This window comes from Amblyraja radiata, chromosome 29 (genome assembly GCF_010909765.2).
Source record: "Amblyraja radiata isolate CabotCenter1 chromosome 29, sAmbRad1.1.pri, whole genome shotgun sequence".
Classification (NCBI taxonomy): domain Eukaryota; kingdom Metazoa; phylum Chordata; class Chondrichthyes; order Rajiformes; family Rajidae; genus Amblyraja; species Amblyraja radiata.
The window spans coordinates 6,430,508-6,454,853 of record NC_045984.1 but is presented as its reverse complement, the minus strand read 5'-3'; the positions used below and the strand labels follow the sequence as shown (position 1 = coordinate 6,454,853).

The 24,346-nt window shown below is 45.2% G+C and overlaps 1 protein-coding gene across 2 annotated transcripts in view; it reads left to right on the top strand.

The window, feature by feature from the left end:
- adamtsl5 (ADAMTS like 5) overlaps positions 1-22,966 on the top strand; it is a 164,564-nt gene extending 141,598 nt beyond the window's left edge. Inside the window, exons 13-14 of one of the 2 annotated variants that reach the window (XR_004416204.1) lie at positions 6,393-7,099; positions 22,956-22,966. Coding sequence is in view for 1 of the 2 variants with exons in the window: in XM_033046489.1 (XP_032902380.1) it covers positions 6,393-6,700 (308 nt within the window). In the remaining variant the exon portion in view is untranslated. Of the gene's footprint in view, positions 1-6,392; positions 7,732-22,955 lie in introns of those variants that run through there. The other variant, XM_033046489.1, reaches the window with a different exon arrangement.
- The last annotated feature ends 1,380 nt before the right edge of the window (positions 22,967-24,346 follow it).

Below are 24,346 nucleotides of genomic sequence, written 5' to 3'. Positions count from 1 at the left end.
CCCTGTACGCTGACACTATCCTGCACACCAGGAACAATTTACTAATTTTACCTCAACCAATTAACTTTTGCATCACCCGCTGAGTTTCTGCAGCATTTTTGTCCACCTTAGATTTTCCAGCATCTGCAGTTCCTTCCTAAACCTACAACCCTGTACGCCTTTGGAGTGTGGGAGGAAACCGGAGGACCCAAGGAAATCCCACGTGGTCACGGGGAGAACGTACAAACTCCATACAGACAGCACCCGTAGTCAGGATCAAACCCAGGTCTCTGGCGCTGCAAGGCAGCAATTCTACCACTGCGCCACTTTCTGACACCATTTTGCAACAAAGGGTGGCACAGTGGCGCAACTTAGTGAAGCTGCTGCCTCACAGCGCCCGGGACCCAGGTTCGATCCTGACCTCGGGTGATATCTATGTGGAGTTTGCATATTCTCCTCATGACTGCGTGGGTTTGCTCCAGCTGCTCTGATTTCCTCCCACATCCCAAAGGTTTTGTAGGTTAATTAACTTCTGTAAATTGCCCCTAGTGTGTAGGGAATGGATGTGAAAGTGGGATAGTATAGAATTATTGCGGAAGGGTGATTGATGTTCAGTGTGGACTCAATGGGCCGAAGGGCCTGTTTCTGCACCGTATCTCTAAACCAAACTAAAACTGGAATTGACCAACAAAGTTCAGTGTAAATCATTGACTGGCAGATTGCCAGGTTTGGATTTGATGTTTTCAGCAGCTGACTCCCAGTTAACTCGTTATATGTGGATTTTCTCCCTTTCCCCACCTTCACCCAGTGTCATCTGTTTAATTTAACACAGTGGAAACATTTAACAGCTTATTAATATAACCACGGCCATTGATTCTGTTCTTAACCCTTGGCATCCGGCCATTTAGAAAGGGCTGGTGCAAATGACGGAACATAAAGGAATTAACAGCATGAGTGGTGGGGAAAACATGTTTTTATACCCAGGATGGTTTTGTACTTTCCAAAACATGAGGCAAATGGCACATGTACTGAACAAAGAGTGGACAGGAACTTCTGGAATAGATATGATATCTGTTCACCCAAAGCTGAGCTGCTGATATCAGTTATTGATCTGCCCACTACAACAGAGAGTCATAGAGTGATACAAGCCCTTCAGCCCAACTTGCCCACACCTATCCAAGCTACACTAGTCCCACCTGCCCACGTACCGCCAATATTTCTCCAAACCGGTCCTATCCATTTACTTGTCTAACTGTTTCTTAAATGTTGGGATAGTTCCAGCCTCAACTACCTCATCTGGCAGCTTGCTCCATACAACCACCACCCTTTGTGTGAAAAAGTTACCCCTCAGATTCCTATTAAATTGTTTCCCCCTTCACCTTAAACCTATGTCCTCTGGTCCTCGATTCACATACTCTGGGCAAGAGATTGTGCATCTACCTGATCTATTCCTCTCATGATTGTATACAACTTAAGGTCATCCCTCATCCTCCTGTGTTCCAGGGAATAGAGCCCCAGTCTACTCAACCTCTCCCTATAGCTCAGACCCTCTAGTCCTGGCAACATCCTCGTAAATCTTCTCTGTACCCTTTCCAGTTTGACAACATCTTTCCTATAACACGGTGCCCAGAACTGAACACAATATTCTAAATGCAGTCTCACCAACGTCTTATACAACTACAACATGACCTCCCAACATCTATACTCAATACTCTGACTGATGAAGACCAATGTGCCAAAAGCCTTTTTGACCACCTTATCTACCTGCGACTCGATCTTTAAGGAACCATGCACCTGCACTCCTAGATCCCTCTGCTCTACAACACTCCCTAGAGCCCAGCCATTCACTGTGTAGGTGCTGCCCATGTTAGACGTCCCAAAATGCAACACTACACATATCCCTGTATTAAGTTCCATCAACCATTCCTCAGCCCACCTGGCCAATCGATCAGGATCTTGTTGTAATTTTTCACAACCACTATCTGCAAAACCACCCACTTTTGTATCATCAGCAAACTTGCTAACCTTGCCATGTATGTTCTCATCCAAATCATTGATGCAAATGACAAACAGTAACGGGCCCAGTAATCACAGGCCTCCAGTCCGAGAAGCAACCTTCCACCATCACCCTCTACTTCCATCCATGAAGCCAATTTTCTATCCATTCAGCTATCTCTCCTTGGATCCCATGTGATCTAACCTTCCAAAGATCAGTCTCTTGTCCCTTAATGTCCCCCCCCCCCCCCCCCGGGTCTCAGGAAAGAACAGCAGTACAGTTCGGGCAGCACAGTGGCGCAGCAGTAGAGCTACTGCCTTACAGCGCCAGAGACCCAGGTTCAATACTAACTATGGGTGCGTGTCCGTATGTGGTTTGTACATTCTCCCTGTGACCAGTGTGGGCTTTCTCTGAGATCTTTGGTTACCTCCTATACTCCAAAGACGTACAGGTTTGTAAGTTAATTGGCTTTGTATAAATGTAAAATTGTCCATAGTGTGTGTAGAATAATGTTAATCTGGGGGAATCGCTGGTTGGTGCAGATCCATTGGGCCGAAGGGGCTGTTTCCGCTCTGTATCTCTTAAATTGTATCTCTTATCTCTGTCTCTGTCTCTCTGTCTCTCTGTCTGTCTGTCTCTCTGTCTCTCTCTCTGCGTCTCTCTCTGTCTCTTTCTGTCTCTATCTCTATCTCTCTCTCTCTCTCCCTGTCTCTGTCTCTCTCTGTCTCCGTGTCTCTCTCTCTGTCTCTCTCTCTCTCTCTCTCTGTCTCTGTCTGTGTGTGCATGTGTGTGTTTCTCTTTCACTCTCTCTGTTTGTCTCTCTCTCTGGCTCACTCTCTTTCTGACAGAGAGAGACAGAGAGAGAGAGACAGAGATTTACAGAGGATAGTTGTCTCTCTCTGTCTCTGCCTCTCTCTCTCTCTCTCTCTGCCTCTCTCTCTCTCTCTGCCTCTCTCTCTCTCTCTGCCTCTCTCTCTCTCAATTTCAATTTTCAATTTCAATTTAAAAACTTTATTGGCATGATAAAAATACATTGTTATATTGCCAAAGTATAAAACATGGCATACATATTTAAAATGCATAAGTATAAATACAAGTGTACAGTGCATGGATAGATATGTCCCTGTACACAAACTCGCAATAGGCCTATAGCCCTTTATTGATTGCTACACGTTCTTGCAGCTGTAAGCAGTACAACACAATAGCAAGTTTAGCAATTCAATATTAATTTCTTAGTGTCAGTTAATGTCAATTAGTGTGTGCGTACTCTCTCTCTCTCTGCCTCTCTTTCTCTCTCTGACTCTCTCGGACTCCCTCTCTGACACTCTCTATCTCTCTCTCTCTGACTCTCTCTCTCTCAATTCAATTTTTCAATTCAATTTAAAAACTTTATTGGCATGATAAAAACATTGTTATATTGCCAATGGACAATGCAGTTGTTCATTTTTCATTCTTTATACGAGGTACAGCTCTCTGCCTCTCTCTATCTCTCTCTCTCTGTCTCTCTCTCTCTGACTCACTCTCTTTCTGTCTGTCTCTCTGTCTCTCTCTCTCCTTTCTTTCTCCCTCCCACTTTTTGCAGATACAACAGAGGACAAATGTATACCCCATTGTATTTGGATAGGCAAGGATAGAAATCAATACTGGTACTCCCTCATACATATGGGTTACGTTCCATAAAGGCTTGCATAAGTCAGATTTTTCGAAAGGCAGAATTGCCTGGAGTACACATGCAAATGTATATATACACGTACTATACTGTACGCTGTATAAAGAATGTAAAATGAACAACTGCATTGTCCAGCATTTGCTGTGACCTTTAATAGGAATAAATAATTTTAAATGATTTAATGAATTTTAATGGCAAATACAGTACATTCTTTAGAAATAAGGAATTTAAAATTATTCCAAAAATTGTACAGTAAGGGCAACGACCGTAATAACATCATCCAAGCTTGCTGAAAGCGGTGTTTTAAATTGTGGTGGATAATGAACATTAGTTGCTAGGTGAGGAAAGAGACCAGCTTCAGTTTAGTTTATTGTCACGTGTACCGAGGTACAGTGAAAAGCTTTTGTTGCGCGCTAACCAGTCAGCAGAAAGACAATACATGATTACAATCGAGTGCATAGATATCTGATAAGGGAATAACTTATAATGCAAGGTAAAGCCAGTAAAATCCGATCAAGGATAGACCGGGGGTCACCAATGAGGTCGACAGTAGTTCAGGTCTGCTCTGGTTGTAGTAGGATGATTCAGTTGCCTGGTAACAGCTGGGAAGTAACAGTCCCTGAATCTGGAAGAGTGCGTTTTCAAACTTCTATACCTTTTGCCTGATGGGAGAGGGGAGAAAAGGGAGTGGCCGGGGTGAGACTTGCAGCAGACAAAAAAAATCAATAGGACAAGAAAATGTTTACAGAAAAACTATGAGCGACGCACGAGATGGGAATAGCATAGACGCCGATGAGAAGATGTGTGAAAGAGAGAGGGAGACCACGGGAGAGTATCCATGAGAACAGCTGATTCGCTTGTACAAACGGCTGTATGCTTCGGCAGTAGCGCACTGCTACTGTAACGTACATTTTCGCACAGCTTGGAAATTCAGCAGTGGGCTTAGAGAATTGCTTACATAAGTGCGAGTTCACTCAAGTAAGTCGCACGTGGCTTAAGGTGGGGAGTGTCTGTAGTCAAGAAAGGTGTAACAAATATAAACTAATGAATAATGAGCCAACCTGTTTTGAAGATAGACACAAAATGCTGGAGTAACACAGCGGGACAGGCAGCGTCTCTGGAGAGAAGGAATGGGTGACGTTTCGGGGCGAGACCTTTCCTCAGACTGGGTGTCAAGGGTTATGGGGAGAAGGCAGGAAAATGGGATTAGGAGGCAGAGATCGGCCATGATTGAATGGCGGTGTAGACTCGATGGGCCAAATGTCGTAATTCTACTCCTAGAACATGTGAACTGGTTTCGTGAAGGGGGATACGTTGACTAAGACATTTGGAAAGTACTAATTTTGAATAAGCTTGTGGGTGTTTGAGGGCTCCATTAGCTGCTATGTTGGGTATCAGATTGATGTCACATTCTGCTACTAAACGAATACTGCCGGACGAGTCAGGTCTGTTTTCCTGGCAAAACAAGATGTTAACCTGGGAGGTTACGAAAGGGAATATGAGAATAATTTAAAAATGCTTAAAAAAACATTGACTACTCCACGAAAGTGCTGGGGCATGTTGAGAGAGTGGTTAGTCAAGCTTGTTGGGTCTTAGGCTTTGGGAATAGAGACGTTCTACTGAAGATAGACACAAAGGCTGGAGAAACTCAGCGGATAGGGCAGCATCTCTGGAGAAAAGGATTAGGTGATGTTTCGGGTCAAGACCCTTCTTCAGACTGAGAGTCAGGGGCGAGGGAAACGAGGAATATGAAAAGGTACATAGAACAAATTAATGAAGTAATGCAAAAAGACAGATCAGAGCCGGGAAAGATGATCAAGGAAAGGTGGAGCCCGCTATGGTCCACAGTAATACAATCTTAAACAGCGGGACAACAGTGAAACTAGCCGAACCTGTGTAAAATATTAGTTAGTCACAGATAGATTATTCTACCCAACTCTGATCACCATTGGCAGGGATACTGGAAACATTCACCAGAATGGTTGCTGTGACAACATTTTCAGCTGAAATATAAGACTAGAGAAGCTGAGGATGTTCTCTATGGAGCAGAGAAGATTTTGAGAGGAGTGGTAAAGGATCATGACATGGTGAGAAGAGATAAATAAAAAAAGCTTTGAAGGTAGACAAAAATGCCAGAGAAACTCAGCGGGTGAGGCAGCATCAATGGAGCGAAGGAATAGGGGACGTTTCGGGTCTAGATCCTTGTTCAGACTGAGATTTAAAAAGCTTCAATCAGCTGAGGTATCAATGACCAGGGCATGCATGCATATATCTATATATATATCTATCTATCTATCTATCTATCTATCTATCTATCTATCTATCTATCTATCTATCTATCTATCTATCTATCTGTCTGTCTGTCTGTCTGTCTGTCTGTCTGTCTGTCTGTCTGTCTGTCTGTCTGTCTGTCTGTCTATCTATCTATCTATCTATCTATCTATCTATCTATCTACTGCTGATGCTTGTTAAAACTGAAAATAGACACAAAATGCTGGAGTAACTCAGCGGGACAGGCAGCATCTCTGGAAATAAGGAAAGGGTGACGTTAAAATGAGTGACATTTCGGGTCGAGACTCTTCTTCGGTCTAAGTCAAGAGTCCCCCGACTCTCGGTCTGAAGAAGGGTCTCGACCTGAAGCGTCACCCATTCCTTCTCTCCAGAGATGCTGCCTGTCCCGCTGAGTTATTCAAGCATTTTGCACACATATACAACGTTGTGTATACTCTGATTTCCTTTTCTCACCAGTTTTCCGTGGAAGGATCCTCGGGAAGAGAGTGGTGGGGTCGGAGACTCGATACGACGTACAAGTCAAGGAAACGTACAAGAACCTGTACCCGATAGTCCACCGGGAGTATGTGTGGGTGCCAAACGCCTGCGACTGCCCCTACATCCTGGTGAAACGAGAGTACATCATCATGGCAAGGAGGCACGTGAACTTTGAGCAGACTCGGAACCGAATCCTCCTGGAACACAATAGCTTTGTGAGGCTCTGGCAACCCAGGGAAGACTTGATGATGCGAGACCTGGACAAATATTGCCAGCGGTACTCGTAGGGGGGACATTCCTCACGCACGTGGGATTACAACCCAATGCTTTACCTGCTCGTACATCGAAAGAGCTCTCGACACTATGTAAGGAAACTATATCAATTTATCAATCACACTTAACCAGCCACTCGAAGCCTATGTCACGTATTTCTTTCTCAGCCGCCAACTGCGGTCGCTGGAAGATGTTATTCAATGATGGGCCGAGGCCAAAATGTGTCGCACTGATTATTGGACGTGAGTTCGACTTCCTGCGTTACTCTGTCCCAAATGAAATGAAACAAAGTAAGTCTTCAGGTTGGAAGGAGCGGTCTGAAGATGTCTGAACTTTATATGTGGTCAGTTTTGAACAAGAGTACTGGGTTGATGCAAGGAATGTTCTCTATGATGAACCATTAAATATGCACTGTTAGTGATAGCGGCAGAAGCTGTATGGTTAAGGAAGCAGCCAACCCAATATAACGCTGGTGACTGGAGCACAATAGTAGTAATACTGCTGAAACTCAAAGTAATGCACTTAATTATTTAACCCGAGGTACTGTATTTGACACATCCATTCTCTGAAGGATGTTGCCATCTTTGGACGGTTTTGCATTTAGCGATCACTGATCTACAGTGCCTGACCTGTTCTGAATTTTGGGTGTTGTGTTGGGACATTCCCCCTATTTCAATTATTTAAGTACACGTATCATCTATCTCACTAGTATAAAGAGGCTAATCACTTTGCATGGTACGTGACGTATCTAAGCATCAAAGACTTTAAAGAAAATATTTTATTGTACGCCCTGGCATTAAAATTGTCAAGTATTAATGACCTTAAAACATTTCACCTCTGACTTTCACGTATATTCAGCACTGAAACATATTTAATATCATCTACAAGCAAGGACTATAAAATGCCAAAAGGTTCCTATTATCTTATATAACATATCTTTCACAACAAGCTCAAAGACGTGCATCTACACATGTCTCTAATGGAAGTTTAACAAGAGGAATCAAAAGTTGTGAATTAAAATAACCATTAAAGAAATAATTTGTGATGGCTGTGCAAATGATTTATTTTACAATTATTTGAGTTTCTTCATAAACCCTTTTACTTTTCTGTATTCTTAACCAGAAATGGATGCCGCCCAGTCTAGAAACAAAAGCAGGTAGGTCATTTTGTGGAGTGATGGCGTCAAATGCTTTTTTTCCGTGGATTGTCACCTTTTCGTGGTGGAGACGTTGTGTGGTCCTGAGATCCTGAGAGCGATGCCGTCTGGAGCTGTGCTCCTGGCAGGGTCACCCATGGCAGCAGGGGCGGAAAACCCGGGGGGGGGCCAGAGGGGACACGTCCCCCCCATGTTTTGAGAGGTGGGCGACATCCCCGCCAGGTTAACCTGCCTGGGCTTGCGGGAAATATGGCCAGCGAGGAGAAGCAGCGCTGGTATCCCGTCAGTCCAGACAGGGCTGTAGTTAACCCGGTGAGACAGGCACAGTCGTGCTGCATTTAGCGCTGGATTGAGCCTCCGAAGCCTCGCGCGCGTGTGTGTGAGTGTGCGCACTCGCGCGCGCGGCCGCCCAAAAATTGTGTCCCCCGTCCCCTCCATGTTTTGATAGTAAGTTCCGCTCTTGCATGGCAGTATGGTCGAGTGGGAGGTCTCTGACAAAGCAATCCAACCAAGACCTCAACGGTGGAACAGGGGAGGATGATGGCTGACTTTAGTGGAGAAGGCGAATGAAGGCTGCAGCAGAAAAGGGTCCCTGGTAGTCTTGCATTCCATGCTATTGGATTCTGACCCAGATCTGTCAAGGACCGTGTGGTGGCTGCCTGAGCACCAGTCTCCCCACGTTAAACAAAGTCACGCACAGGCTTCCACCATGCGAGGACAGTCATACTCGTTTCGATTGACCGCCGATGATGAACATGGTAATGCATTGCCCTTTAACACGTACGCTCAAAACCAAAATAATTGTCTACAATAATTGTAATAAACAACCTTTCGTGTTTATTACAATGCACCAGTGAATGCACCACAAATTAATGATGAGTTTGTACAGGAAGGAACTGCAGATGCTGATTTACACCGAAGATAGACACAAAAGCTGGAGTAACTCAGCAGGACAGGCAGCATCTCTGGAGAGAAGGAATGGGTGACGTTTCGGATTGAGACCTTTCTTCAGATTGAGAGTTAGGGGAAAGGGAAAAGAGAGATATAGATGGCGATATAGAGAGGGATATAGAACAAAGAAATACAAGGTATGCAAAAAAGTAAATATGATCAAGGAAATGTTCCATTGTTAGCTGTGGGCTGGGTAAAAACGAGTTACACAGACAATGAAACTCACCAGGACACCGGTGAAACTAGTGCAATGACTAGGGCGGCGGGAGGGACGGAGAGAGAGGGGATGCAAGGGTTACTTGCAGTTAGAGAAATCACTATTCATACCAAAGATAGACCCAAAATGCTGGAGAAACTTAGCGGAACAGGCAGCACCTCTGGAGAGAAGGAATGGGTGCCGTTCCGGGTCGAGACCCTTCTTCATATTCAATATTCATACCACTGGGTTGCAAGCTGCCCGAGCGAAATATGAGGTGCTGTCTTTAATGATGAAGTACATCGGGATGTGAAATGCGTTTTTTCACGGGCAATGAGGAACCATGACTATTAGAGGAACAGAGAGGATATTGAAGAGATTTAGAGCAAAGTGTATGAAAGAGGAAAGACAAGATTGGGTGGCAAAGGACAGAAAATTGATATTAATAGTTCAGTGACTGAAAGGAAGCGTTAACATGAAAAAGGGTCTGTAAATCACGTGATGGCTGGCAAGGAATGATTGAAGAAATGACAGGATGTCAAGTTTATTGGTGCACCTGGAGGATATCCAAAGTGACCTTTGACATTGCTTGACACACCTGATTAGCCCCAGGTAATGGGTAAGGCCCTCCCTTTAAACTGAGGACTGACTGTCATCTTGAATAAGCTTCAATGAATCAAACTTATTCCTATCTTCCTTCACTCAGGAAAAAGGTTTCCAATGGTCACAAACCAGTAAGATGTATTTATGAAAGGTAGACAAAATTGCTGGGGAAACTCAGCGGGTGCAGCAGCATCTATGGAGCGAAGGAAATAGGCGACGTTTCGGGCCGAAACCCTTCTTCAGACAGACTTTGAAGATGTATTTATGATTTTGCTATAAATAATAGAAAAGCAATTTTGTCTAAAGATAGACACAAAATGCTGGAGTAACTCAGCGGGACAGGCAGCATCTCTGGAGAGAAGGAATGGGTGATGTTTCGGGTCGAGGCCCTTCTGCCTGCTGTCTAGTTTCAGCCACAGCAGCTGCCTTTACACCGCTTACAGCGCCAGAGACCCAAGTTCGATACCGACTGCGGGTGCTCTCTGTACAGAGTTTGTATGTTATCCCCGTGACCGCCACTGCCTGCGTGGGTTTTCTCCCAGATCTTCGGTTTCCTCCCACACTCCAAAGATGTACAGGTTTGTAGGTTAATTGGCTTGGTGTAAATGTAGAAAAATGGTCCCTAGTGTGCGTAGGATAGTGTTACTGTGTTATCAGTGTGGGCTCTGTGGGCCGAAGGGCCTATTTCTGTACTGTATCTCTAAACTAAACTGATGCTCAATTGCATCATTGCTTTCGAAAAGTAGTTCCATCAGGTACGCACGGTGGCACAAGTAGAGCTTCTGCCTCACAGCACCAGAGACCCAGGTTCGATCCTGACCTCTGTGTGGAGTTTGCACGTTCTCCCTCTGACTGCATGGTTTTACTCCGGGTGCTCCGGTTACCGCCTATATCCGAAAGACGTGCAGGTTTGTAGGTTAATTGACCTCTGTAAATTGTCCCTTGAGTGTAGAGAGTGGATGCGAAAGTGGAATAAAGTAGAACTTGCATGAACAGGTAAGCGTTGGTCGGCGTGGACTTGATGGGCCGAAGGAGTTTCTCAGAGTTCTTCAGTTTCCTCCCACAGATTCACCACCCTCTGACTAAAGAAATTCCTCCTCATCTCCTTCCTAAAAGAACTTCCTTTAATTCTGAGGCTATGACCTCTAGTCCCAGACACTCCCACTAGTGGAAGCATCCTCTCCACATCCACTCTCTCCAAGCCTTTCACTATTCTGTGTGTTTCAATGAGGTCGCCCCGCATGATGTGGGGGTGGTGGGGGGGGCAGGAAGAAGAAAGGAAGAGGCGGAGAGTGGGCTATGGGAGAGCTGGGAAGAGGAGGGGAAAGAGGGAAATGGCAAGGACCAAAGATCCTATGGCGGAGCAAGATAGACCACCCCTGCTTAATGCAATGGGCTGACATGTAGTATGCAACGGAGCGGAACGTGGGCCTTTTTTTCATCCATTTCTGTAACCGGACCCGACCTGACCTGATAAACTCACGGTGTAATCAACTTTACGGGGGAACAGTTTGTGTTAATAAATTTAAATTCTGAAAATGAGGAGAAGATTTTTCCCAAATAACTTTCATTTTTACGAGGATGTTTTACGAGCACTATTATCCTATGGGATCTTTGGTGCGGAGACGGAACCCGGTTACGGAAATGGAGCCTTAAATTACCCATGAATCTGTCCATGACCGTACTACGTCTTTTTCGTCGAGTGGACTATCTTGCTCGCTGTAGCATCGTTGGCAAGGACTACCTGAAATTGGAGGTCAATGTTCATACTGCTGGAGTGTAAACTACCCAAGTGGCAAATGAAATTCCTCGTATGTTGGAAAACATATTAGGCTAATAAAGTGTTATTGTGATTGTGTGATCTGCATTAAGACATCGCACCTTGTGCAGTCAGTGAGCTAAACTGAGGCCTGTGGATGAAAGGGTTCAGTGCAGCAAGGATGTTCTCAAGGATGGAAAGCATGAAGAAAAAATATAAACCATGATACGCTGGTGGACAGAGACACGAGGAACTGCAGATGCTGGAATCTTGAACAAAAAAATCAAAGTGCTGGGGGAACTCAGTAGGTCAGAGCTTGTGTGTTGTAAATGGACAGACAATATTTCAGGTTGGGATCCTTCTTCTCTTAGTTTAGTTTAGCCTTGATATACATTTTCTAGAGACATTGGGGCGGCAGGGTGGCGCAGTGGTAGAGTTGCTGCCTTAAGCCCCTGTCCCACTTGGGCGACCTCCACAGCGACCTCTGCCGTGTTTGCCCGCGACCCATAGTCGCAGCAAGGTCGCCACGAGGTCGTAGGAGGTCTTCATCACACTCCTTCATGGTTGAGAGTGGTTTCCGCGTAGTTGAGGCTTCTGCTAGGTCGTGGCGTATTTTTCAAGATGTTAAAAATTGACTGCGACTAAAAATAGGTCGCTGGGGGGGAAAATCAATGTTTTTTTAGTCTAGTCTAGGTCTAGTCGAAGCCGGTCGTAGTAGGTTGTGATGCTAGTCGTAGGTAGTCGAAGGTAATAGCTCTGGGGTGAAAAAAAAGGCCAGTAGAAAAAAAAAGGTGATTTAAACAGCAGAACATCACCTCGTTTACTCCTGGGCATGTTCATTCATTCATAGTTTTTTGGAGAGGAGACCTGTGTTTTAGAGATGGCATCAAAAAGGCAGCAGCGCAGGGGGAGGGCACAACCCTCATAAAAAGCTGCCATGCAGGTGTTGCCCACCCAGGAGGAGGTTTGGCAGGAGGTGATGCCACAGGAGGTGATAGTGCAGGAGGAGGTAGCCCTGCATGAGCGACCCCTGGAGGAGGAGACCAGGGTGGTAGTATATGTTCCCACCACCACCCCATCCTTCACTGCCTCATTTGAAGGCAGCAAAGCACCACTTTCTCTTGTGTCTGACACAGCATCAGAGGCAGATGCCCCATTGGTGGTGAGGGAGTGCTGGAGGAAGGTTATGCCCTACACCTTCACCAGGCAGCAGGAGGGGGACCTTGAGGAATGGTTCCAACAGAATGCCATCCTGTACGAAAAGGAAAATGATGGGTACAGGGACAGGGACAGGGACAAGAATGGCATGCTTGCCATCCACTGCCCCACATGTGTGCTTAAAGTTCCATCTTTTGTCAAAGCCCAGCGCCACTCTCTTCCAGTCATCTGGTGCACTGGGACAGTCCATCACATCATCTCCATTCACCCATTGAGACCTCTTCTTATGCTTCCTCTTCACCCTTGCTCTTCCCCTTCTGCCTTTCTTAAAAGGCAGCTGAAGCAAAAGTGTTACTGCAAACAGCAGTAGTTGTATTTTTACTAACATCCTCCAAACTAGTTCCTTCCTTGCTTGCATGGTTCAGAACTATTAAAAAAAAAACCTGGGAGACATTTTTTAGTGAGAAAAAAAATGCAGACATGACATCATTTTATCAGGTGATCATTTGAGCTGTAGACACTCATCAATGGTCATTGTTGGTTTTCGGTGTGGTCCTCTGAGGTGGAAGGGGGTCGTTCCAGAGACCATCCTCGAGTAAAACGTACATGGTCGAAGCCAGTCTTCAACATAGTCGAAAGAGGTCGAGGGAGGTCTTCTTCATAGTCGAGGGAGGTCTTCAACATAGTCGTAGGAGATTGTACACATAGTCGAGGAAGGTCGTTGGAGGTCGTAGGTCACCGCGACCTTGATTTTTTTTAGTCGCTTAAGGTTGCCAGAGGTCGCGGTTTAGGTCTCCCAAGTGGGACAGGCCCTTTACAGCGCTTGCGGCGCCAGAGACCCGGGTTCAATTCTGGCTACGGGTGCTGTCTGTACGGAGTTTGTACGTTCTCCACGTGACCGCCTGGGTTTTCTCCGAGAACTTCGGTTTCCTCCCACTCTCCAAAGACATACAGGGTTGTAGGTTAATTGGCTTGGTATAAATGTAAATTGTCCCTAGTGTAGGATAGCCCGGTGGGCCGAAGGGCCTGTTTCTGCATTGTATTTATAAACTAAACTAAGCTGGTTGGACAGTTACATGGTTAGGAAAGTCATTAAGGGATACAAGCAGACAAATGGGATTAGCCTAGACAGATCACAATTAGCATGCCTGAGGTGGTCCAAAAGAGCCCATTTCACTACTGTACTTTTAGACTTTATGTTAGAGATAGAACATGGAAACAGTCCCTTTGGCCCACCAAGTCTATGCTGAACAGGGACCACTCCTGTCATGGATAGAATTGGAGGGATATGGGCCAAACACGGGCAGGTGGGACTAGTGTATCTTGGATAGGTTGGCCGGTGTGGGCAATTTGGGCCGAAGGACCTGTTTCAACATTGTATCACTCAATGCCTCTGTGACCCCATACACTAGCACTATCCTCCACACTGGGAACAATTTACTATTTATTTTACCAAACCCAATTAACCTACAAATCTGTACGTCTTTTGGAGTGTGGGAGGAAACCGGAGCACCCGGAGTAAACCCACGCAGGTCACGGGGAAAACGTGCAAACTCCGTACAGACAGTACCCGTAGTTAGGATCGAACCCGGGTCTCTGGCACTGTAAGGCAGCAACTCTACCTCTGCGCCACTGTGCCGTCCTCAAGACTCCATTTATCTACTATACACCTCTATGATTCAATGCATTCTGAAGATACCGACTGTACTTGGCCTAGAAATGTCAAGATAATGTATGAAATTCTTTCAAACTAGGTTTCAGGCTGCAGTGAAGAATCTAACGACAGTCTGAGCTGCTGAACATTGGTGTATGTATTTTTTATCGATGTACTTAAAGCTTATTATCCTTCAGACTGTCGTAAATATAACTGAGAAAGGAAGTAATCAAAACGTTTTATTCCACCAACTGTCAGAAGCAGCTATTAAATCAGACCTGAAATTAAACAGGTATCATTAACATCGAGGCAAATCTTAGCATGAGACAAATTCCTATACCTCAGGTCTTATTAATTTCCCTTTTCTCTGCTTGTACAGTCCCTGCTGTGACCCTGAATGATTCGATGATACTTTGTTGTCACATGTTCCTAGGCACAGTGAAATGTTTTGATTTGCATACAACCCAGAAAATCATACAGCAGACCATGGGATGGCACGGTGGCGCAGCGGTAGAGTTGCTGCCTTACAGCGCCGGAGACCCGGGTTCGATCACACTACGGGTTCTGTCTGTACAGAGTTTTGTACGTTCTCCCCGTGTCTGCGTGGGTTTTCTCCGGGTGCTCCGGTTTCCTCCCACACTCCAAAGACGTACAGGTTTGTAGGTAAAGTGCCTTCGGTAAAATTGTAAATTGTCCCTGGTGTGGGTAAAAACTGCCGATGATAAAGGAGACAGGCCATTGTTAGCGGGTGGGCTAGGTGAAAACGTGTTACAGACAATGAGACTCAACACGACGACTTTGAAGCTAGTACTACGACTTGGGTGGGGAAAGGAACGGAGGGAGAGTAACAAAAACTAGATTTGAGTTCATTTATTTCCCATCATTATGCATGTCCGCCAACTCAGCACTAAATAAATGGTTAGGTCGCATTCGGAGACTTGCGTGCAATTCTGGTCGCCCCCACTACAACAACAATGTGGTGGCTTCAGAGGATACAGAAGAGGGCAGTCACAGTGGCACAGCGGCAGAGTTGCTGCCTTACAGCAATATGCAGCGCCAGAGACCCGGGTTCGATCCCGACAATGGGTGCTGTCTGTATGGAGTTTGTACGTTCTCCCCGTGATCTGCGTGGGTTTTCTCCGAGATCTTTGGTTTCCTCCCACAATCCAAAGACGCACAGGTTTGTAGGTTCATCGGCTTGATTAATTGGCTTGATAAAAATGTAAAATTGTCCAAGTTGGCAATATGCAGAGTACTGCCCTGCCGACTACAAAATTCAGAAGGTTCAGAAGGAGGTTTACATGAACGCTGCCGGGATTAGAAGGATATTAGCCACAAGGAGATGTTGGGGAAAACTTGGATTATTTTCTCCGAAACGTCGCAGGTTGTGGGAAGACCTGATAGACGTATATACTATATGAGAGGGATGAGTATTAGTAGACAGTCAGAACCTCAGTCTGAAGAAGGGTCTTCAGAAACGTTACCCATTCCTTCTTTCCAGAGATGCTGCCTATCCCGCTGAGTAACTCCAGCATTTTGTGTGGGAATGTCATGGGCTAGAGGATATTTCTTTATGATGAGAGGGGCAAAGATTAAAGGTGATGTGCGGTGGCAAGCTCTTTACACAGAGAGTGGTGGATGCCTGGAACACGCTACCAGGGGTGACAGTGGAGGCAGATACAATAGTGGCTTTTAAGAGGCGTTTGGATATGGACATGGACATGGACGTGCAAGGAATGGAAATATATGGATGGTGTGAAGCCAGATGAGATTTGATAAACTTGGCACCATGTTCATGACAGACATAGTGGGCCGAATGATCTGATCCTGTGCTGTATGGTGCTATGTTTGGTGTTCCAAATAGTGTATAAGAAACATTCAAAATTATGATGGTTTTTGGTCAGTAAAATTGTGAGTTTTATGTTCACTAGTGGCCAGTAAACCAATAATGAGATTAAAACATGAGCAGGGATAGGAATGTCACTTTGAGTTTATATACTAATCATTCTGAATTTCTACTCCTATTGGGTGACCAGATGTTGACGTAGGTCTAGATGTTTTTAGATTATTCACATCACCTCCAACATAGTATATAATGACGAACTAGATCAAGTTTGCCTGTCTTTAGGCATGGAGCGTGTAAACAGGCCCTTCGGCCCACCGAGTCGGTGCCGACCAGCGATCCCTGTACACTAGCACTACCCCGCACACCAGGGACAATTGGGTAATTTATTACTGAAGCCAGTTCATCTTCAAACCTGCACGTCTTTGGAACGCGGAAGGAAACCAGAGCACCCGGATTGGACCTGGACCTCCGGAGCCGTAAGGCAGCAACTACCGCTACGCCATGTTTGAAGGGAGATTAAAGTAATATCGGTAGTGTTGTATCTGTCATGGTTCCGTCTCAGTGCCTTTCCGATGTTCACAGATTCTATGCCAAGCACAGCATGCTGCTGTCAAATTCAATCCCCATTCCCCCCGGCCTGGTTTGGATAATCTCATTTGGGTATGAACATGATGTCTCAAAATGACTGAGAGAGTAAAAAAGGGGAAAAGATTTAATAGGAATCTGAGGGGTAACATTTTCACACAAAGGGTGGTGGGTGTATGGAGCAAGCTGCCAGACGAGGTAGTTGAGGCTGGGACTATCCCAACATTTAACAAGCAGTTAGACAGGCACATGGGTAGGACAGGCTTTGAGGTATATGGACCAAATGCCGGCAGGTGGAACTAGTGTAGCTGGGACATGTTGGCCGGTGTGGGCAAGTTGGGCCGAAGGGTCTGTTTCGACAATGTATCACTCTATGACTCTGTGACTAAAAGGCAAACAGTAATCCCACAGTACAATTAATGTTTAGTTCAGTTTAGAGATACAACACGGAAACCCTTCGGCCCACTGGTCCACGCCGGCAATCGATCGTTTTATTTTTTAATATTTTTATTAGAAGTGATGTACAATAATATAAGACATAAATAACATATTAGATTTCATGTCCAACTTCTTATTTTTAATTTAATAGTAGAAAAAAAAGTAAGAAAAGCAAGAAATATAGAGATAGAGAATATTATATAGCTCGAAAAAGGAAAGAAGAAGGTGATGTGAAATAAGCAAAAAGAAAAAGAATAGAGGGGAGAGAAAGAGAAAGAGAAAAGGAAAAAAAGAGAGAGAAATTGAAAGAGATATGCCTCCTTCGTATCTTTACCCACCCTTCACCCGGCTATGACACAGTTAATTTCTAAGGTGTTGCACCACATGCTTGTAATAAGTCGATAAATTATCCCACTTCCTCATCCACTCCTTACACATTAAGGACCAATTTTTACAAAGACATACAAAACTACAAACCCGCACGTCTTTGGATTGTGGTTTGAAACCGGAGCACCCGGAGGAAACCTGAGCGGTCGCAGGAAGAAAGTGCAAACTCCACACGGAGAGCAACCACTGGCAGCATTGAATCCGGGTCTGTGGTGCTCTAAGGCAGAAGATGCACCAGTCAATGAGAGGTGCTGATCACAACTGGATGAGAATGGGATGGGAGCCTTGCGCAGTTTAAATATATTAGGAATCAAAAAGTGAGTTTCAGCAAGTAAGGGGAGATGAGGTAACTGAAGGCACATCTTTCCTCCATTCTTGAATGGATGCTTAGATGTTTTATTGTCACAATGACAAACCACGGTGAAATTATTTGCTTGCATTTTTCCGAGGTATGCAAATAGTCGCCCATAAAGGGCGCTTATAAAGTACTCCCCGCGCCAGGTTCCCCTTTGTTCTGCACCCCCCCCCCCCTCACAGAGGCCTCCCCACGCCGGGTCCTCTTTATTCCTTCCCCCAGCAGCAGCGTCCTCACTCCCACGTAGTCCATCCTCGTCCATCGGTCAGCGCCATTATTGACCGCCGCACCGACCTCTCCACTATCACCGTCGGGTCCTCACCAGGCGCCGACCCAGGCCCCAGCCATGGGCTTCATCGACTCGCGAGGCTCCACCTCCAACCGGCGACGCACTGGCACGAGGGGCTCCGGCCTTGCCGTCTCATGGTGGAGCCGCTTGGTTCCTCTCATAATCAACAATAAATACAGTTTGAATTTTTACTTTTTTCTTTTTAGTTCAGGATGGAGGTATTTGGTTGCTTTTCAGTTATGGGCATTTTTCAATTATTGAAAAAAATAAACTTTTAACCTCCACAAAAGTACAACTGAGTGAAACAACATGGTTATTTGGACAAAACCTCTTCCCACCCTGCCTCTTGCAAAGATGCTATTCCCGAGTCTCAATTCCCCCATCTCCATCACAAAAGGATTGGTCCTGTCTTTTCTTGCCCCCCACTGCCCCTCCACTCCCCCCCCCCCCCCCCCCCCCCCCCCCCCCCCCCCCCCCCACAACATGCTTCCAGTCTGAAGAAGGGTCTCGACCCAAAGTATCACCCATCCTTTTTCACCAGAGATTCAGCCTGACTCGCTGAGTTCCTCCAGCATTTTGTCACTCTCTTTGGTATAAAACAGCATCTGCAGTTCCTTGATTTCTACAACAATTATATATTAGTTCGGGCTTCATTTTAATTAATCTCAGCAGCATCATCTCTTTTGTTCATATGTCCTAGAGTCATAGAATCTTACAGTGTGGAAACTGGCCATTCGGCCCAACTTGCCCACATCGGCCAATATGGTGGTGTTGGCTGTAAGCGAAGTTTGGACAGCTGGCCGGGCTGCCGACCGACGGGGCCACGGGTGAGACACCGCTGCTGCTGCACTCTATGGGCTGCACTATGTCGGGACGGGTGAGGTAGGGCCGGACGCGGCACTCTGACCCAACAGTCCCCTCGACCCGAGTAGTAGCAGTCAAATACGGGACAAGGGCGGTCCCGTATGGAACAAACCAATTTAGCCAAAAATACGAGATGTCCCGGCTAATATGGGACAGTTGGCAACCCTAACGATAGCACCTGCCTCAACTACCTCCTCTAGCAGCTTGTTCCATACACCCACTGTGTGAAAATGTTACTCCTCAGATTCCTATTAAATCGCCCCCCCCCCCCCTCAGCTTAAACCTATGTCCTCTGTTTCTTGATTCCTCTACTGTAGGCAAGAGACTCTGTGCGTCTACCCGATCTATTCCTCTCGTGATTTTATACACCTCTGTAAGATCGCCCCTCATCCTCCTGTGCTCGATATTGAATGAAAGCTGCCCAGTGGTGTCCCCAGTGGCACAGCTGGTAGGCTTGCTGTCAAGCAGCACCATAAACCCAAGTTCATTCCTAACCTCGGTTGCTGTCCTTGTGGAGTTTGCATGTTCCCATGTGACCACTGGTGCTGCAATTTCCTCCCACATCCTAAACTGATGTTGGTTGTACTTTAATTGGCCACTGTAAATTACCCCCAGTGTGTCAAGGGACAGTGGACCCATTTTAGATTTAGTTTAGTTCAGAAGCAGCATGGAAATAGGTCTTTCTACCCACCAAATCCACGCCGACCATCCATCACCCATTCACACTAGTTCAATGTTGTCCCACTTTTGCATCCATTCCCTATACATTATGGCCACTTTGACCTAATTAACCTCCAAACCTGCACGTCTTTGAGATGTGGGAGGAAACCGGAGCACCCAGAGGATGCCCATGCGTTTACAAGGAGGACGTGCAAACTCCACACAGACAGCATTCGGGGTCAGGATCGATTCTAGGCCTATTGCTGTTTGCAGTTTGTATCAATGATTTGAATGAGGGTATGCAAGACATGATTAGTAAGTTGCAGATGACACTAATGTGGGTGGTATCGTTGATGGCAAAAATGGTTATCAAAAATCACTGCAGGATCTTGATCAGTTGAGCAAGTGGGCTGAACAATGGTTAATGTTAGACAATAGGTGCAGGAGTAGGCCATTCGGCCCTTCGAGCCAGCACCGCCATTCACTGCGATCATGGCTGATCATCCACATTCAGTACCCCATTCCTGCCTTCCCACCATAGCCCCTGACTCCGCTATCTTTAAGAGCTCTATCTCACTCTCTCTTGAAAGCATCCAGGGAATTCACCCCCACTGCTTTCTGAGGCAGAGAATTCCACAGATTCACAACTGGGTGAATGCGCGGGGTGACGCCTGTTTGGTGGTGGGTAGTCCCCCAAAAGAGTCGTACCTTTTGTCTGGTCGCTGCTGGATTGTCAACATGTTGAAAATTTTCGGCAACCTGCTGTGACTATGACGGGCACCGGCAAGTCACCGAAAAAAATCGCGTAAGTGGGACAGGCCCTTAACTTGCTTTAATCAAATGCAGAAACCATAATCCAATCAATCTTGGCACAAGGAGCACTGCATCTGCTCCCCTCAGCGAGATTTCAGCCTTATAGCATTCAGACAGAGCAAATAAAAAAATAAGAAATTAGAATTATTGTTGCTATGGCTTTCTACGTATTCTCTTGCTTCCTTTTCTATCAGTGCAGAAACATAATAACACATTTTTGCAAGCAGTGGGTTTTTAAATTATTTGTTTATTTAAAAAATAAACTTGGAACTTGCAGAATAAAAATATATATTCAAAACAAAAAACGTCCAAAAACTTCATACATTTTCAGTGTCTACACACTCCATTGTGTCGTGGTCAGTAGTGTTTGCACCTATCTCAAACGAAAATGTCCTCGGCACTCATGGGGCCCCCTGGGGTGATTCCCCTTCACTTGTGCGAGGGGTGTCCCCACCGGACCCTGCCTCTCAAAGTCCAGCAGTGGAAGGAAACTAAACTGTGGTCCCCACCCCCAGAGCCTTCTCGAGGGCTGCACCCCTTAACATTGAAACAATTCTCTACGTTCATGACGTTTTTGTTTAGTTTAGTTTTAGTTTAGAGATACAGAGTGGAAACTGGCCATTCGGCCCACTGAGTCCACACTGTCCAGCGATCCCCGTACACTAGCGCTATCCTACACACTGTAGCAGCACCTACTGGTGGCCCGGGTAATGTTGAACCCTTGCTATTGACTGGCGCGGTCACGTGAGCGCAGGAGCGTTTTCGCGGGTTTCTGGCAAACCATTCATTCGAGCTCCACGCGGTTCGAGTGAACATTGTTAATTTTGGCTGTTAATATCGCCTCGGGTAATCACTTTATATTCGTTTAAAAAATAAATAACTTTGTTATACCCAACCGTCTCAACTCGCCAAAACACCAGGGACAATTTACAATTTTCACCAAAGCCAATTTACCTACAAACCTTCACGTCTTTGAAGTGTCGGAGGAAACCGAAGCACCCGGAGAAAACCCACGTGGTCACAGGGAGAACGTGCAAACCCCGTACAGACAGCACTCTCAGTCTGGCTGGAAGCCGGTGCTTTTAGGCAGCAACTCTACCGCTGCACCACCGTGCCGCCCCAAAAGGTTATTCTGCGATGTGTCATATCGCTTCCACTCTACTTTCTGAAATCCAACACAGCCAGAGTTCAACAAATGTCTTTATTCTAAACAGATTTTGGCGAGGAAAATATCCTCCAGTTTTGAAAGCTTGAACTCACACTGAGCCCTCAAAGGTTGGCACTGCCTTATTCATATTCAAATTATCCTCTTTACGTTACTTAGCAATTCCATGGTGATATGCAAATGCTTCACAGATGAAAGCATTGACATTAGTCACAAATTTACACCCAAATTTGCAGTGCCATGGAAGATTGAGTTAGCTGGTGGAAAACCGAAACCAATCGATATAAAATGTCCAAACTTTAGAATTGGATTAATGGCTGTCTCGTCGGAGTTTATTAATTTTCTCATAACATTCCCTGCAAGAAAAGCAAAGCTCGGCCACCAGACAACTATAAATTAATTGAAGGGGGAAACAAAAAGTATTTTAAAACAAATGAACCTTGTCTCAGTTATTTCTCAGCAATTCGGACTATGTTCCCATTAAACGGGTAGGATGTTTTGCCAATTAACATTATTGCCTTCAGGATCCTATTTGTAGGTGCACTGAGCAAGTGTGCCAGGTGTATCTACCTGCAGAGAGGAGATGGAAGGACTCTGAACAGAAATAGAATCAAAGCCCAAACATCAAGGGGAAAGGAAGAAGGTATGTCTTTGTTTCCTCCTCGTTTAATTCCTGCTTTTAAATGATTTAGGGCCAATTTGTTCTATTGTGCTTCAAAGCCAAAGATAGTTAATTAAAAAAATACAAGATCTAATTGTGAGCTCCGAGCAGTTAAATGTGGCATTCCAGCTTCTTTCCCTTTCTTATTGCCTGTGCAGTCGGGATATCTTTCTGTGAATGCTTAATGCCATGAAGGCTAAGAAGAAAATGTGTAAAATAATAGCATGTGCTTTGCATTTATTGTTAATATGAGCAGCAGTTCTGATCCTCGAGTAATTGTATTTAGTGATGCTGTCTCTCAGTATCCCATAAACTACAGATTATGATTTCTGGCAAAGCTGTGGGTGATCCAGACCTAAATATACGTGTGCATCTCAGCTTTGAATCAGCTTTGCTCAATAGCTTTGCTCTATTTCAATTATACTTCCAAGATCTCTTTTTAAGTTAACTTCACGTACGGTTGGTTGTCAATGTCTAAACCAGATTCAGCCACAGCTAAAATTGTGGAAGGAAGTGCTTTAAGATAATTCATCGATGTGGTTGTTATTGGTGTCACAGAGAATGAGGTACACAGATGCACTGTTCATATCTCTGTATTGTAGGGTCATTTATTTTTTTACTAATTGGGTGCTAAACTACCTGAGCAGAACACATGACCATTATAGACCCCCAAAGTATTTTCAGCTTCGTTGATCACAGCCCCCTTCCGTCGCAGTGGGCTTTGAGAAGGGACCATCACAAAGGCGTAATGCAGTAGAAAGTCATCCTTCTTTGCAACCGTTCAACATGCAAAAAAACATGCGACTGCATGAAGGACATCTCCTGTGAAAATCGGGTCCGGGTGAATTTGGTTTCGAAGCAGAGTGCAGAGATGACCCATTGGATATCGTGTGTTTAGTAGAAGTGACTGAAGGTGATTTTCAGATGTGTTCATTGATGCTCTGCCAGAGTTCCAATCCTTCATCAGTCACTGCAGAACTAGGGCGGCATGGTGGAGTGGTGGTAGAGTTGCTGCCTTGCAGTGCCTGACACCCCAGGTTCAATCCTGACTCTGGGTGCTGTCTGCACGGAGTTTGTACGTTCTCCCCGTGACCTGTCTCAGTTTTCTCCGGGACCTCCAGTTTCCTCCCACACTCCAAAGATGTGCAATTTTGTGGGTTAATTGGCTTTGGTAAAATTGTAAATTGGCCCCTGTGTGTAGGTAGGAAAGTGCTAGTGTACTGGGATCAGATGGTGGGCTGAAGGGTCTGTTTCCATGCTGTATCTCTAAAGTCTAAAGTAATTAAATAAATCTGGAAGTTAAAAACAAACTATTTGTAAATACCCATTTATAAGAATGATCCCAGGAATGATTGGGTAAACTTATGAAGAGCGTTTGATGGCACTGGGCCTGTACTCGCTGGAGTTTAGAAGGATGAGGGGACACCTCATTGAAACGTACGGAGTAGTGAAAGGCTTGGATAGAGTGGATGTGCAGAGGATATTTCCACTAGTGGGAGAGTCTAGCACAAGAGGACATAGCCTCAGAATTAAAGGACGATCCTTTAGGAAGGAGATGAGAAGGAATTCCTTTAGTCAGAGGGTGGTGAATCTGTGCAATCTGTGCAACAGAAGTCTGTGGAGACCAAGTCAATTGATATTTTTAAAGCAGAGATAGATAGATTCTTCATTATTATAGGTGTCAAGGGTTACGGGGAGAAGGTAGGAGAATGAGGTTAGGAGGGAGAGTTAGATCAGCCATGATTGAATGGCGGAGTAGACTTGATGGGCCGAATTGCCTAATTCTGTTCCTATTGCTTATGTCCTTATGATATAATGCTATTGTCATAAGCAATAGGAGCAGAATGTACAAATAACTTGTTCTATCCATTGAGTGTTTGACTGAGGTACATCTTTGCAGACTTGTTAGGCATTGCCTGTGGCCTTTATCTCATGAATATCTTAGAAAGCACATAGGTGGAGTTTCCGCACTGTAGTAAATTAGAATGTGAGTATTATCTTTTGTGTTCATTTAATTATATCAGTATATCCCAAGGTTATATTCACATGATTGTCAAGGTTAATTGACAATCTTGAGAAATCCCCAAGCGATTCTCTGTGTTAGAGCTGCTGCCTCACCA